The 16,080-nt window shown below is 46.0% G+C and overlaps 1 protein-coding gene across 5 annotated transcripts in view; it reads right to left on the reverse strand.

The window, feature by feature from the left end:
* The window catches only part of LOC147885430 (transcription regulator NOT2/NOT3/NOT5 family protein), a 100,259-nt gene that overhangs the window by 67,991 nt on the left and 16,188 nt on the right, over window positions 1–16,080 (reverse strand). For 4 of the 5 annotated variants that reach the window (XM_087396087.1, XM_087396089.1, XM_087396085.1 and 1 more), the window contains exon 4: window positions 13,531–13,668. In XM_087396087.1, the coding sequence (XP_087252213.1) occupies window positions 13,531–13,668 (138 nt within the window). The remainder of the gene's footprint in view (window positions 1–13,530; window positions 13,669–16,080) is intronic. The other variant, XM_087396088.1, reaches the window with a different exon arrangement.

The raw sequence follows: 16,080 nt of genomic DNA on the forward strand, positions 1-16,080 counted from the left end.
TGCAAAGTGCCAGTGAGAACTATGGCATTGTCATCACGAAGATCATAAACTAGGCATCTGTAGCCATCAAAAATAACTTTGAAACCTGAAGTGGCAATTGCTGAAATTGAAATCAAGTTGACTTCAATTCCAGGCACAAAAAGAACATTTGTCAGAGTAACAGGATGGCTTGAAATGGATGTGAGCTGCACATCTCCAATTCCTTTTACAGCAGATGAAGCATTATTAGCACATGTGACAGTCCCCCCTCGAGGTGCATCAGCTAAAGAATGAAACAACTGTCTGCAAGATGTGACATGCTTGGAAGCACCACTATCAAAGTACCAGGACTGAGCATCATTAGCGGTAAAGAATGCATCAGCTTTGGAGGGATCAAATGAGCAATGGACAGCCCATGCCCAATCATCCTGAAGAGCATGTGCATGTGAAGCATCTTCTGGCTCATGGGATTCAATAGCATGAGGGGCATTAACTGTCAATCCTACTTTCTTTTTCTCCGAAGCAATGCGCTTCCTACATTCTGAAATGTCATGTCCAGGCTTGCGACAATAGTTGCATCTTTTCTTCTTTGACTTATCTGCTGTATTTTTAGATGCATGGGAGGAATTGCAGCTGCTATGCGCAAATTTTGGCTTACCCATAGGCTTGGAAGCCTTGCCTCTTCCTGTCTGCTGTGAAGCAAATGCATGATCAGGAATAATGGCTTGTCTATTAGCTCTACTTTGCTCTTCCTGCAAAAGCAAAGTAACTAGCTGATCAAAAGAATAGTGGTCTGGATTACCCATGGCCACTGATCGAAGGGTTGTAGCGAACCCTTGATATGTATCTGGTAGTCCATTCAATGTGGTACTAACAAGCTGTGAATTTGGCACCACCTCATCAATGTTGGCAAGCTGTTCCATGAGGTCCTTGACCTTTGTCAAGTATGCATCCATAGAGTCACCTTCATTCATGCTGACTTCGTGTAATTGCCTTCTCAAATATGCAACACGAGCTTCATTGCGAATCGGATAGAGAGAAGCCAATTTATCCCAAGCATCCTTTGCTGTCCTGCAAGACCGGATGTGTGGAATAATGATTCTCTTGCATGATAAAGCAATGCATGAATGTGCATTTGCATCTCTTGCATCCCATCTTGACTGTTCTTGAGTTGGAAGAGCAGCATCAGGAGTGCTAGAGAAAGAGGCATCAGGAGTAGTACCCCCTGCAGAAGGACCAGCAGTAGAGGCAACCACTGTAGCATTGGCTGGCCTCAGATCAGCCCCAGAAACAATATTCCACAAATGATTTGCAACAAGAATATGTTTCATGAGATAAGACCACATCGGATAGTTGGTGCCATCCAACTTATCATCTTCACGAAGAACTCCAAATAAATCTTGATTGTTCCCAACCATAGCAAATGTGATACCCTGAAAAAGACTTGAAAACCCAAAAGCCTCAAGGCTATCACTGCAAAAAGCTGGCTGTCCAAAAATGACAGCAAATATCTGCAAATTTCTGACCCAAATCAAAGGGCAAATGCAGATTTGACCCAAATGTGACTGTGGCAGGCAATGTTCACTGCAAAAACGGTAAATCTGGCAAAAGCCCCAAATTTATTGAGGGCAAATTGGCCAAAAAGAGGGCAAATACAGAAAAGCCCCAAATTTTGCTGAAATTTTTGCAAATGTGACCCAATGTATGTAAATCTGACCCAATGTATAGCCTCAAGGCTTTAAACTGCAAAAGTATGATTTACTTTCCCAAACACCAGCTAAAATTAAGCTCCCAACACAAAAGCCCCAAATTTTGTTGACCTGAGTGATGACATGGCACAATGCAACAGTCCTGAACCTGAAATTAACTGAAAACTTCAATTTTTGGAAAGATTTCAGTTGTCAACCTTGTCCAAAATATTGTATTGACAGGTTGAAGGTCCAGATGTCAAAAGCCCTAATTTTTCCTGTTGGAAATTAGGGTTTGACAGTCAAATACTGTCACAATGCAGTAGGTTCAGCAAAGGGGAGGCTATAGGATCCTGTAGAGAGCAAATTGGACAACTCTAGAGAGGCTCCTAAATAACTCGCGTGGAGTAGGCGCCTGCTATAGATGAGCATTCGCCACTTGGAGGTGCCTCGAAATAGAGCCTAGTGCAGATTGCGAGCTGAAAAATTGTATCCAGCTGGTCGCCTAGCCAGTAGAAGTACCTACGATGGAGATAGAGTCTCCAGAAGGGCAGCAGCAGCAAGTCGAGGTGAAGGAGCAGCTACAGGATGGCTGGAACTGCCTCAAAAGGCTTTGAGCTAACGATGTAGCTGCTGGAAATCCCTGAAGAGTGTCCTAGACAGATCGCGATCTGCTGTAGAAGTAGCCCGAAGTGAAAAGACAGCTGTACAAGGCCTAAACTAGCTGATGGAGATCTGCAAAGTGCTGTGGACAAACGCCTGTGAAGTCGCCGATGAAAAACTCCTGGAAGTCCCTGGAACAGCAGCTGCAGGAAATGTACGGTATCCGTACGTGTCTGTACGGACTGTACGGAGAAATGGCCCAGAATAGCAGACCTGTTGAACGATGGAGCAGGTACAGCACAATACAGCAGGTGTACGGGCAACTAGTACGATCTGTACGGAAAGGGTGCGCAGGAAGAAGATCCTGCTCTGATACCACTGAAGGGTCGAATGAGAGAGAGAGTGCAGATAGCAAAGGGTCACAGAAGAACACCCGTCACGTCAAACTTAGATTAACCAAAAACAAAGGAGTACAAGGTACAAGTACCTAGACCTAGGACTAAATGTCCTAGGTGTCACATAGGAGTAAGTGTCCTATGTGGCCTAAAAGACACTACACTATAAGTGTCTTTATTTATGCCTACAAGGCACATACCATGGACTATAGGGCATCACTAGAACCACCATAGGATGGCCTACATCGTGGGGGCAGCCATCTGACGCAGAGTTGACAAGAGGGTGCGGGGATCTGCAATGCCCATCCTGGGCCTGTTTAAAGATGCCACCAGCCCGCCTCTGCCACCTGGCCACACGTGCGCGCGTGGTTGGCGTCTGGTTTGGCCGGCCATTTGGCATGTTACCAAACTCGCTACACCATACCTACCTGGTCAGTTTTCTCCATACCAGCGTCGGCCCTCTAGTCAACCACCTACCCCCTCTAGTCAGCTGTTTTAAATAGGGCCCCCTCCCTCCCACTTGAGGCATCGCAGCAGTCACCAATTCCACTTGTTTGGTTGAGGTTTTCTCCGGAAGTTGAGGACTTTTCCTGAGATCCTTGCGCAAGTCTCTCCTAGCTCTCTCGTTTTCAGTTCTTCCTGTGTGAGCGTTTGTTGTTCTCTCCATCGTTGCTCAGCACCGCTGCACTTCTCACATGGTATCACAGCCAAAGGTTGGCTAAGAAGACCTAGGCTGTGGAGAGGTCATACAATCAGCAAGCTACACCGACTTTTTGGGAGTTGCTCGAAGTGAAGTTGAGAAGGTATGGACTGTCTTTTGGAGTACAAAGAAGGGCATTTTACTTTGAAGGGTGTTTTCAGATCCAATTTGTGGATTGTGTGAAGGCCAATCACTTGGAGGTCGAAGGAAGAATCATCTTCCATCCTCTCTGCCTTCTCTCCTTCCTCCTCTCTTCCCTCATCCCCTTTTTCTACCCTCCTCCCCGATCTTCCCCATTCTTTCCGTTTCTTTCCCCATGGCTTCTCTACAACAATTGGCAGAAAACAAGGTGAAGATCCCCGTGTTACCCACATTCCCTATCAACCGTCAATTGGACGGGAACAATTATGGCATGTGGCGTGTTAAGATGGAGTCAGTATTACACTCTTACGACTTGGGGGACTTCATTCTAGTAGGTGTCACAAGGCCAAATCCCCTTGATGCAAGTTTAGGTATTCTATATCAGATGGAGACCGAGAACCTGATCCAAATCTCAATGCAAGGGCCTGTTCATTCATCTTCTTGAACTTTACTCCTCCGATTATTATTAATGTAAAGCACATGTGGGAGCATTTGGCCTCCCTCTATAACCAGACGTCCCCTATGAAGAGGGTCTCTCTTGAGGATATTGGATCCTCCTAACTCCTCGTCTATGCGGGAAAATATCAATAAGCTTCAAGAATCTCAATAGTAGATACGTCAGGCCAGGAAGGAGATCTCATCTGAAGATATGGCCATTACTTTGCTCTCTCATCTCACTTCCCAGTACTCTACTTTTTATTCTTCACTAATCACTAGTGTACTCTCACGTTGGAAGAGTTGGTGCCTATGACATTGGATCAAGAGGAGCAGTTTCAAAGTTCCCCCCATGGCGGTGGCTCCGATGCTTTGGCAGCCCCGCAGTCGGGCAAGAATCAAGGTCGCCGAACCCTTGATACGAGGATTGAGGCAAAGAAGGAGGCACTGAAGGCGGAACAATCGTGCTCAGCTTAACAAATGTGGGCAGCAAGAACAGTCAATGCCAATCATGTATTCAAGGAAAGCAACACCGGGATGCGTTCCCGAAGCAAGCCTCACAGCGGGCTTCCTTACCTTTGCAGTTGGTCCATGTTGATCTCTGTGGACCGATGACGATTGCTAGCCATGGCAGGGCTCTCTACTTCATGCTAATGGTTGATGACTTCTGCAGGTTTATGTGGGTATACTTTCTAGCCCACAAGTCTCTGGCGTATTCTCATTTTCGGGAATGGTGTGCCTTAGTTAAGAATGAATTTAACTTTCATGTGAAAATCCTTCCGTCTAACCAAGGTGGTGAATTTTGTTCTCATCCATTTGAGGAGTTTTCTGTAACAAAGGACATTCAGTGGGAGTTCGCCAATACCAACACTGCCTCTGAAGCAAGTGTTGTTGAGCGGAAGAATCATACCGTGGTTGTTCTCCGATGTCTGTTGTTCCCAAGGCAACTCCTTTTGAGGCCTATTTTGGCAAGAAGCCCAATGTTTCCTATTTCCGTCTATTTGGGTGTGACGCCTTTGTACACATTCCAAAGAAGCAGAGGGGGAAGTTAGATGTGAAGTCCACTTAGATGATCTTTGTCGGTTGCAATTATCAATCTACAGGTTATCGACTGTATGACCCTTCCAAGAGGGAGATTATCCTCAACAAGGATGTTATCTTTGATGAGCAAATTCCACCTTCAATGGTTGATGTCGACCCATCTCTTTTTCTAGAGATCATGGATGATGACAGTAGTGATGATTCTGTTCCTCCACTGCCCCCAACCCCCACACTTGTTCCTCATCCTCCCCCCAAGAGTGACCCCGACAGTGATCCAAATGATTCCCCACCTCTCCAGGCAGCAGGGGAAAGTTTCGGGTCAGGCTCTCAGAACGTACCCGGTTGGTTGATTGAAACCCTTCGTGACTCAGGTGTCACCAACATTCCTTCCTCATGGCTTCGGGAGGAGGATGGACCCCGGCGATCCCAAGGAATAAGGAAAAGGTTTTGGAGGTAGTTCCACTTCACGTCAATTATTCCTTGATGTCCCACATCTCAAAGGCAAGGAGCCTTAGAATGTTCCGGAAGCACTCTCTCAGACACACTGGAAGAGGGCCATGGAGTTGGAGTTGGAGTTGGATTTTATTGAGCGGAATGGGACCTGGAATTAGTACCACGCCCCACACGTCATTCCGTCATTGGTTTTAAATGGGTCTTCAAGACCAAGTATTCCTCCGATGGGACCACAAAGCCCGACTTGTCGCTAAGGGCTACTCCCAACGCCCTGGGATTAACTATGATGACACGTTTGCTCCTACCACCAGGATGGCCACTCTTTGGACAGTGTTGGCAATTGCAGCTCATGAGCAATGGCCCATTTATCAAATGGATGTTAAATCTACATTTCTCAACGGTGATTTGAAGGAGGAAATCTATGTGGAGCAACCGCCTAGGTTTACCAAGTCAGTAGGTATGGTCTAAAGGTTACGGAAAGCCTTATATGGGCTCAGAAAATTGATGAGTTTTTTGTCCGGAAGCATTCAAGAGCTGATTCCAGTCTGTACATTTTCCGTCAAGGGGACTTCTTTCCATTATCATCCTGTATCGTGATGATTTGTTCATTGCAAGCAGTCATGCTGCTCATATTTCCAAGACCAAGGCAGCTCTTTTCCAAGCCTTTGAGATGACAGATCTCAATCTCCTACACTTCTTCCTAGGTCTGGAGATTTCACAGGAGCCAGAAGGATATTTTGTGTCCCAGAAATGTTATACTCATGAGCTTTTGGAGGCTTTTCATATGACAGACTATCGTGCCATTTCTTCACCCATGGACCCTAGTGCCAAATTGTCCAAGTATGACCCTAGTGATCCAGTGGATGCAAGTAGATATCGCCAGTTGATCGGCTCCCTGATTTGGATCCTCAATACCAAACTAGAACTATGTTATTTTGTTGGTCTTTTCAGCTCCTCCATGCAGACCCCTAAGAAGACCCATTGGGACGTTGGTATGCACATCCTTCGCTATCTTCAATCGAGGGTTGTTCTATCAGTCTAGACAACATTCCAAGATCCAACATTTAGGTTGGAGTGATTCCGACTCAGGAGGAGATTCAGACACTCGTCGTCCCACCACTGGGTACTGTTTTACTCTAGACTCAACAACCATCGCTGGGTTAACGACAACCAACACTAGCCTTGTCTTCCACCGAGGCTGAGTATCGTGCTGCATGTTCCACTACTTGTGAAGCAGTCTGGCTCTGGCGGTTGCTCGGAGAGATTGGGTTCCCACAAACATCCCTGATAGTCATTCACAGTGACAATCAAAGTTGTATTGCCCTTGCTCGAAACCAAGTGTTTCATGCCCGTACCAAGCATATTGAGACCCAGTACCACTATGTCCGAGAGAAGGTGCTCAATGACGCGATCCAACTACCGTACTGCAAGACAGAGGACAACAAGGCGGACCTCTTCACCAAGCCCTTGGTACAGCAGCTGCTTGGCAATCATTCCAACTCGCTCGGGATGATTTATGATCCAGGAGTTGAGAAGGGGTGTTGGTCATCTCATGTATCATTGAGTGAGGGCCTTGGTTGTGGGTCTGCCCGTCCATGTGAGGGAGTGTCAGGGCCTTTATTGTGGGTTTGCCCGCCTCGAAGAGACAGAGGGAGTTCACCATGGTGAACCCCCTTGGTACCACGGTGGCTAGCGTGTACACGGACCTGCTTGGAGCTGTTTGCCCCTATTTCAGGGTCTCGTGGGAACCCCCATCTGATGCAGAGTTGACAAGACCGTGCACGGATCTGCAATGCCCATCCTCGGCCTGTTTGGAGGCGCCACAAGCCTGCCTTGGAGCTGCCACCAGCCGACACGTGTGCACCTGGTTGGTGCTTTGTTTGGCGAGCCATTTGACCCCTTACCAAGCCTGCTACACCTGACCTACCTGGTCAGGCATGGCCCCCCTCTAATCAGCTATTTTTGTAGGCCATCTTCTCCCGATCGTATTGATGCCCTTTGGGCCCTAGTATGTGCCATGTAGCTTTAGTTATTGGCATAGGTCACCTAGTACTTTTAGTGTCTGATGACACCTAGTACTAGTGGTACCACTACGACACTAGGTGCTAGGGTTCTCTTTTATGGTACTTTGTACTTTCATTTTCATTCTACTAGCTGATGTGACGGCTTCCACTTCTTGCTCCACTCTTGTGCATCATTTTGCTTCCGTGAGCCTACAGTGGTATCAAAGCACTTCCTTCCCGGACCTGCTCCCTACTCCTAGCTTCTTGCTTCCAGCTCCAGCTCCCGCACGTCAGCTCCATCGTCAAGCTCAACTACCGGACGTCCCGCACAGCTCCGATGCAACCCTGCGACCTGATGTCCGTACGATTCCGTACAGTCGTACGGATTTCCACGCGGCGCGGCGCGTCAATTGTCGGGAAAAAAAAACATCCGTACGATTTCGTACGGCCGTTCGTACAGTGCGTCAGAACCTCTCTGTACAATTTGTATAGATTTCCGTACTGTCCGTACAGTTCTATGGATTTCGGATTTTCGAGCAGTTTCGATTTTTGTACATTTTCATACTTCAGCATCCGTACATTACGTAGTGTCCAGAGCAGACATTGCAGCAGATCTGCAATTTTTTGGTGACATTTGGGGCTTTTGCATTCGGGCTACGATTTTGCAAGTAGATTGCAGATTTGCAAACAATTTGGGGCTTTTCCTGAATTCGCACCATTTTTGGCTCAGTTTTGCTCTACAAATTGGGGATTTTGGGTCTATTGCAAGCAGATTGCACAATACTTTCAGATTTGAAGTGAAATTGGCAAGAAATTGCAGGGCATTTGATCACATTTGCAAATTACAGCTTATTTTGGGGCTTTTTCAGATTTGGACAGCAAGTCCTATTTTTTGCAGTTGCAAGCCTTGACACTATCTTTTGCGTCACTTTGTCAATTTTTTTTGGCTCGTCCCATTTGCAATGGCTGGCAACAATCATGATTTATTTGGCATTCTTCGTGAAGATGATAAGTTGGATGGCACCAACTATCCGATGTGGTCTTATCTCATGAAACATATTCTTGTCGCAAGGCATTTTTGGAACATTGTTTCTGGGGTTGATCTGAGGCCAGCCAATGCTACAGTGGCTGCCCCTACTGCTGGTCCCTCTGCAGAGGGTACTACTCCTGATGCTTTATCCTCTAGCACCCCTATTGCTGCTCCTCCAACTCAGGAACAAACAAGATGGGATGCAAGAGATATAATTGCACATTCCTGTATTGCTTTATCATGCAAGAGAATCATTACTCCTCACATCCGGTCACAACAAAGGATGCTTGGGACAAATTGGCTTCTCTTATCAAATTCGCAATGAGGTACATGTTGCATATTTAAGAAGGCAATTGCAGGAAGTCAGCATGAATGAAGGTGATGCATACTTGACAAAGGTCAAGGACCTCATGGAACAACTTGCCAATATTGATGAGGTGGTGCCAAATTCTCAGCTTGTCAGTACGAAATTGAATGGGCTGCCAGATACATATCAAGGGTTTGCTACAACCCTTCAACTAGTGGCCATGGGTAATCCAAACCACTACTCCTTTGATCAGTGAGTCACTTTGCTTTTGCAGGAAGAGCAAAGTCGTGCTAATAGGCAAGCTACTATTCCTAATCATGCATTTCCATCACAGTAGACAGGAAAAGGCAAGGCTTCCAAGCCTATGGGCAAGCCTAAATATGTGCCTAACAGTGGCAATTCCTCCAATGCATCTCAAAATACAGCAGATAAGTCAAAGAAGAAAAGATGCAACTATTGTCGCAAGCCAGGGCATGAAATTTCAGAATGCAGGAAGCACATTGCTTCGGAGAAAAAGAAAGCAGGATTGACAGTCAATACCTCACATGCAATTGAATCCCACGAGCCAGCAGATGCCTCACATGCACATGCTCTCCAGGATCATTAGGCATGGGCTGTCCATTGCTCCTTTGATCCCTCCAAAGTTGATGCATTCTTTACTGCTAATGATGCTCCGTCTTGGTATTTTGATAGTACGTCACATCTTGCAGACAGTTGTTTCATTCCTTAGCTAATGCACCTCGAGGGGGGACTATCACATGTGCTAATAATGCTTCTTGTGCTGTAAAAGGAATTGGAGATGTGCAGCTCACATCCATTTGAAGCCATCCTGTCACTTTGACAAATGTTCTTTTTGTGCCTGGAATTGAAGTCAACTTGATTTCAATTTCAGCAATTGCCACTTCAGGTTTCAGAGTGATTTTTGATGGATACAAATGCCTAGTATATGATCTTCGTGGTGACAATGCCATAGTTCTCACTGGCACTTTGCAAAAGGGGCTTTATCACCTTGATCATCACTCAGCTGCACTTTCTATTAAAGCATTTGCTATTTCAAATTCACAGCTTGCTGAAACTCATCTTTGGCATGAGAGAATGGGTCATCTCAATTATAGAGCTCTTGCCAAGTTACATTCACAGAAATGGCAAATGATGTACCTCAAACTCACTCAGTTTCCAAACATGTGTGTGAGGGTTGTCTTTTGGGTAAGATGCATCAGTTTCCTTTTCAAAAGAAAAGCCCAAAATTCTCACAAAGGAAATTGCAACTAGTGCACAGTGATGTCTGTGGCCCAATGAGGACAAATTGCATTGCAGGGTACAAATATTTCATGACTCTAATTGATGACTTCACAAGATATTGCTGGGTATATGCTTTAAAATCCAAATCTGAAGTGTTCTCATGCTTTCAGAGGTGGCTGAATATAGTTGAGAATGAATCAAGATGCAAGCTTCTCACCCTCAACACAGATAGGAGGGCAGAGTATATGTCAAAGGAGTTTGATGCATTCTTGTCTTCACGGGGCATTGATCACTCATGCCCTACTCCTTACACTCCTCAGCATAATACTGTTCCTGAAAGGAAGAACAGGTCCACTATGGAGATGGCCAGATGCATGCTTAAGGCCAAGTCCTTGCCCAATAAATTTTGGCTTGATGCAGTGATGTGTGCCAACTATGTGCTGAATAGATCACCTACAAGGGCATTGAGGACTGTTACACCTTATGAAGCATGGAAAGGCAGGAAGCCTTCACTTTCACACATGAGAGTTTTTGGGTCTCTTGCATATGTTCATGTACCATCTCAGTTGAGACATAAGCTTGATGACAAGGCAATCAAATGCATATTTATTGGTTACAGCCAGGAGAGCAGAGGGTATCGGTTGTATCAACCAAATACTGAGAAGATTATTGTTAGTAGAGATGTAATCTTTGCTGAACATTCGGCTTCTCCTCTTGTGGATTGCAAAGCTAAGCCAGAAGTTGACATGTTTGATGCCTTTGACTCTTGGTTACCTCTGCTTCACTCAGAGGGGGACTTTGACCAGCAACATGAGCCTCCTGCAGGCCCTCCAACAAGCAATGATCAGCCAGCACCAATGATCAGCCAGCACCCCATGCTGATTTGCAGGTTCCTCTTCCAGCACAAAATGATCCCACTATTCATGATGCAATGATTGAAGAAAGAGCTGTAAATAGACAGCAAAGGCATGTTCCCAAATGGCTTCTTGACTCATTGAGGGACAGCAAACAAGATCAACCTCTTGCTGCCCGGACAAGATCAGGGAATAGACAGATGCATGGTCATTTTCTTGAGTTTGCACTCCTTGCTACAGCTTGCAATGAAGAGCCTTTGTGCCATAAAGATGCTTTTGACAGCAAAGAGTGGATGGATGCAATGAGAGCTGAGCTACAATCTATTGCCAAAAATGACACAGGGGAATTAGTAGATCTCCCTTCCGGCAAGCATGCTATTGGTACCCGGTGGGTCTACAAATTAAAAAGGAAATCTAATGGCAGCATAGATCGACACAAAGCCCGTCTTGTTGCAAAAGGGTATGCCCAACAACAAGGCATTGACTTTGAGGAGACCTTTGCTCCCACTTCCAGGATTACTACTATTAGATGTGTCATTGCCATTGCAGCCCATCACCAATGGCAAGTGCACCGGCTTGACATCAAGACTGCCTTTCTTCATGGGAATCTGTAGAAAGAAGTTTATGTGACACAACCTCCTAGCTTTGAGGTTGTTGGCTCTGAAAACAAGGTATGCCGGCTGAGAAAAGCCCTTTATGGTTTGAAGCAGGCACCCAGGGCATGGTATGCTAAAATTCATGCACACTTACTGTCCCTTGGTTTTAAGAATAGCCCCACAGAGCCCACTCTTTATGTCCGTGGGAGTGGATCTGGTCTTTTAGTGCTGATTTTATATGTGGATGACATGATGATCACGGGCCCTAATACTCAGCATATTGCAGCTTTCAAGGCTGATTTGCAGCAAGCTTTTGAAATGTCAGACATGGGACAGCTGCACTATTATTTGGGCATTCAGTTTGCTCATGTTGAGGGGGGTATCATGATGTCACAGTCCAACTATATTGGACAACTTCTTGATCGTTTTTAGTTTGAGGATTGCAAGCCAATCTCTACTCTAGTGGACCCACACGGCAGCCTTCACCACTGCAGTAGAGTGTGTCTGGCTTCGACAGTTACTTACAGATCTTGGTCTACACTGACAGCCAGACATCCTCCACTATGGTCTACACTGACAGCCAGAGTCCTTTGGCCATGGCGCGTAGTCCAGTTTTTCATGCACGTACCAAGCACATTGAAGTTCACTATCATTATGTTCGAGAGCGGTTGTCGGCAGGAGACAGAGAGTTGTCCTACCTTCCCACAGAGGACAACATAGCAGATATGTTTACAAAGGCGCTTCCTCATCCCATGTTCGAAGTCTTTCGACAAGCTTTACACTTGGTTCCCTTAGTTACATGATCTAGCATACCTTGTACATTCATAGGTGGCTATATCCTTTTGGATGAACATGTGCCACCATGACTAGAAAATACCAAGTATTCTGAGACGTTTCCAGAATACTTCAGCCCATACCATGGAGGGGGGGTTGTAGGCCATCTTCTCCCGATCGTATTGATGCCCTCTGGGCCCTGGTATGTGCCATGTAGCTTAAGTTATTGGCACTTAGGTCACCCAGTACTTTTAGTGTCTTCTGACACCTAGTACTAGTGGTACCACTAGGGCACTAGGTCCTAGGGTTCTCTTTTATAGTACTTTGTACTTTCATTTTCATTCTACTAGTTGATGTGACGGCTTCCACTTCTTGCTCCACTCTTGTGCATCCTTTTGCTTCCGTGAGCCTATAGAACCCAGTCGGCTGGTACAACAGGCCGGCCAGCAGCCCTATATTGGCCCTTATAGGGGCTGAACAACCAGTAGGGGCCATCCATACAGCCCTGAATGGGCCGACTCCCTGCTCTAACTGGGCCGACTAGGCAGCCTAGGTGGCCCATCTGTAACTGCTGGGAAAACCTCCATTCTGAGATGATACAACAAGTGAGCTGTATATAGGCACTCCACTCCTCCCTAGCCCACAAGTCTGCTGCCCCAAAGGGTGGCCTAACTGGCCCACCCTGCAGGCCTACAAAAAGCACAGCAAATGGCTTCCATAACAGCATACCAACAGGCCCTTTGCCAGCCCTGAACACCACGATCTGGCCTGCAACCCCTCCTGGGTACATACTACAACCGTATGCAGTGAGCCACCATGGGCTGCCCTCCAGCCAGCCATACCTGCTCCAGGGATGACTGGATCCACCACAGGACCCTGGCTATCCATCACAGGGGCATGGCTAACCACATGCCTAACCCTATCCTCTCAAGGGGCGGGCACACCCACAACTAAGGCCCTTACTCTCTACCCTAGCCATGGTACATCACCTCCAAAAGTACAATGGCACAGTCCAAAAGGCACGAGACCCACCATTTACTAATTTTAATTTTGGTAAATAGAATTATATAATCTGTTGGAAGTGCTTTTTGCTTCCACCTCGGTTCATGTTTCAATCTAAAATTACATTTGCATTTGGTCCCACCTTTCACTTTTCTTCACCATCTTAAATGCTTCAAAAAATTATTAGATCCTTTGTCATAAATCGTTCATTTCATGTCATTTTCCTTCCCCTACAAGGCACATAGATTGGCTCAAATATGAAAAAACTAGATATAGAAATAACTCACAGTTTTAGGTTGTTGACCAAGACCCTCCTTAGAAAAAGCTTTGGTTTTGGTTTCTTTTTCGCAAACTTTGAAACGTTCCATTTCTCGCTCAATAAGCTTTCGTGCATCTAGAAGAGCCTGTTCATACGATGCATTCACCTTTGTCAACATACGTTAGCCACCATTTCCAAAACTCTCTCTCTCTCTCTCTCTCTCACAGCACTTATCATTTGCACTCAGCACTTTTGCATTCTGCATTGGAGTGGATGCTCGTTTAGTAGCTCCACCCACACAACTTGCACGATTTTTCAGTCTCATAGACCCATCAGTCTTTTGAAGACTTTAATTCTCTCTCTCTCTCTCTCTCTCTCTCTCTCTCTCTCTCTCTCTCTCTTTCCTGCCTAAGAAAACTTCTTGAATTCTCTTTTACTTTGGCAGCTACATCATGGACATCTAGACCCAATATTTTAAAAAAAATATCCTAAGAAAATTGGGAGCAACATCACGGTCATCTAGAAGCACAAAAGGAATATTGAAGAGTTTAGAGCTAGAAAACAAAGTGAATGTTGCATTCTCTCTCTCTCTCTCTCTCTCTCTCTCTCTCTCTCTCTCTCCTTCCTTGCACTCCTTGGGAGCTGCCATGTGCCCTCCCTAAAGCAGATGTACTAGAGGGTTTCTTGCTGTCCCATAGACCTTTTGGTCTCCAGTGGACATTAATAGACTTTCTTTCTTTCTTTCTCTCTCTCTCTCCCTCCCTCCACACACACATCTAGAAGACCCCCCAGCCCCTGCCCCTCTGTCATGACCCCTCTCCTAGCTCTTCTAGGCCCCCACCTGCCCCTCCCAGTCCCCCTTCCCCTCTGACGCGATCCCTCCCCAGCCCTCTCCAGCTCACCCCTCAGCCCCTAAGCCCTCACCCCCCTCACTGCGCAATTTACTGTGCCTCTCCCTCTCTCCCTCTCTAAGACCACCCCCCTCCCCTCCCCTCTCCATTCATGCGGTCCTCTAGCCACCCTAACCCCCCCCCAAATAAATCTGCAGACCTGCAGGTCAGCATTGCTGTAGTTGACCTGCTGCTGCGGATGTAACCTGCTGACTGCTGTTGTTCTTCTACTGATCTATTGGTGTTGCCACCAGATTGGTGGGGAAGACTTTTGATGGGGACTCTCTGAAGTACTTCTTTGGCTGCAACTACAGCCATACACATTTGAGTGCTTGCTTTGTTGAAACAATTGCAATTCTCATCCGTGCCCGAGCGCCGTGCTGAGTATCATCACATGGTCTGCGACTTCCAAGAAAGGGTCAACAACATATGTTACGCATGACATAGGCGTGTGGAGACAAAGGAGCGGCACGCTCTCGATCTTAGATGGGACGATTCTGAGATTAATGGCACCCTTTGGTCCGATCCAAGAGGGTTCTCAAAGACGTACGCTGATAGAGGAGATGTTGTCTTCTACACTGAGACACACAAGAGTCCTGAGAGAGCGCTACCCAAGTTACCCATAAGAAGGAGATGAGGAGAGAGAGCGGAGTATGAGGCTCTGGGAATGGAGTAGTTCTCTTCATCTGAGACCACTCATATCTATGATGCAGAGCATGCTAGACACATGTGGATACGAGTTCATACACCTGATGCAGCCAATGGCTGATTTTCATTGTAGTATGCTAATTTCCCTCACATATATCGTCCTATGCACATTACGCGATTACAAAGGGTCACATCCCATGTGAGATGATACATGATGATATCATGGAGTTCTCTAGATAGGGGAAGACCCTCCTCCTAAGTGACCACTTTGTGTTGGAAGATCCAGCCTTGGAGTGTATCAAAATCCTTTAGAGGGAAAAGCTTATGAGCCTTAAAGCTGTACAGCTGATTTTGTAGGCTGCATGGCAGACCCTAATGGCTGAACAACGCACTTTGCAAGCATGTGACGGAACTTGGTAACTATACGGCTGATAATTGTTGTTGTACACAGTTCAGATGACTGTACGGCGATTTGTTATGCTCATGGGCCCAAGCAATTCTCTTGTTCTAGCCATGTGGCTTCATAGTCCAATCTCCCGCAAGTGCCTATGGAGGGTATGCATTACACTGGTTGCCCACATGACTATCAAAAGGTCGTCCACCGCAATAAACTTACATCACAGGAGGATGTAGTTTGTTTTGCGAAGACCTATGACGATACCATCGCATCCAAAGGCACACCTAGTGGATTGTCAAAGTGCAAATCAAAAGGCCGCTGCCAAAAGAGTAATAACCAAGCAAAGAGGCCCCGCACCAATACATCTTGCCAACAACTTTTCCTCGAAAGCAACGACAAAAGGATTCAAGAAACTCAAATGAACCACAAGAAGAAATCCCTCTGCTTCAAGTGTTACAAGGCTGGTCACATTGCCAAGAACTATCCTTCTGTGAAGAAAAATACTCAATAATGGAAGATAAAGCAGTTCAGTTTCCATGCTAGATATGTCTACTGAAATTTCTAGCACTGATTTGTTTACTTCTCGCATGATTGTGATAGTTGTGAGTTGTTTTCACTGACTTTTGGCCGGTATGACATTTTA

The sequence above is a fragment of the Dipteris shenzhenensis genome, chromosome 25 (genome assembly GCF_047967505.1).
Source record: "Dipteris shenzhenensis isolate YYH24624 ecotype China chromosome 25, Dip_SZ_1.0, whole genome shotgun sequence".
In the NCBI taxonomy this organism is placed as follows: domain Eukaryota; kingdom Viridiplantae; phylum Streptophyta; class Polypodiopsida; order Gleicheniales; family Dipteridaceae; genus Dipteris; species Dipteris shenzhenensis.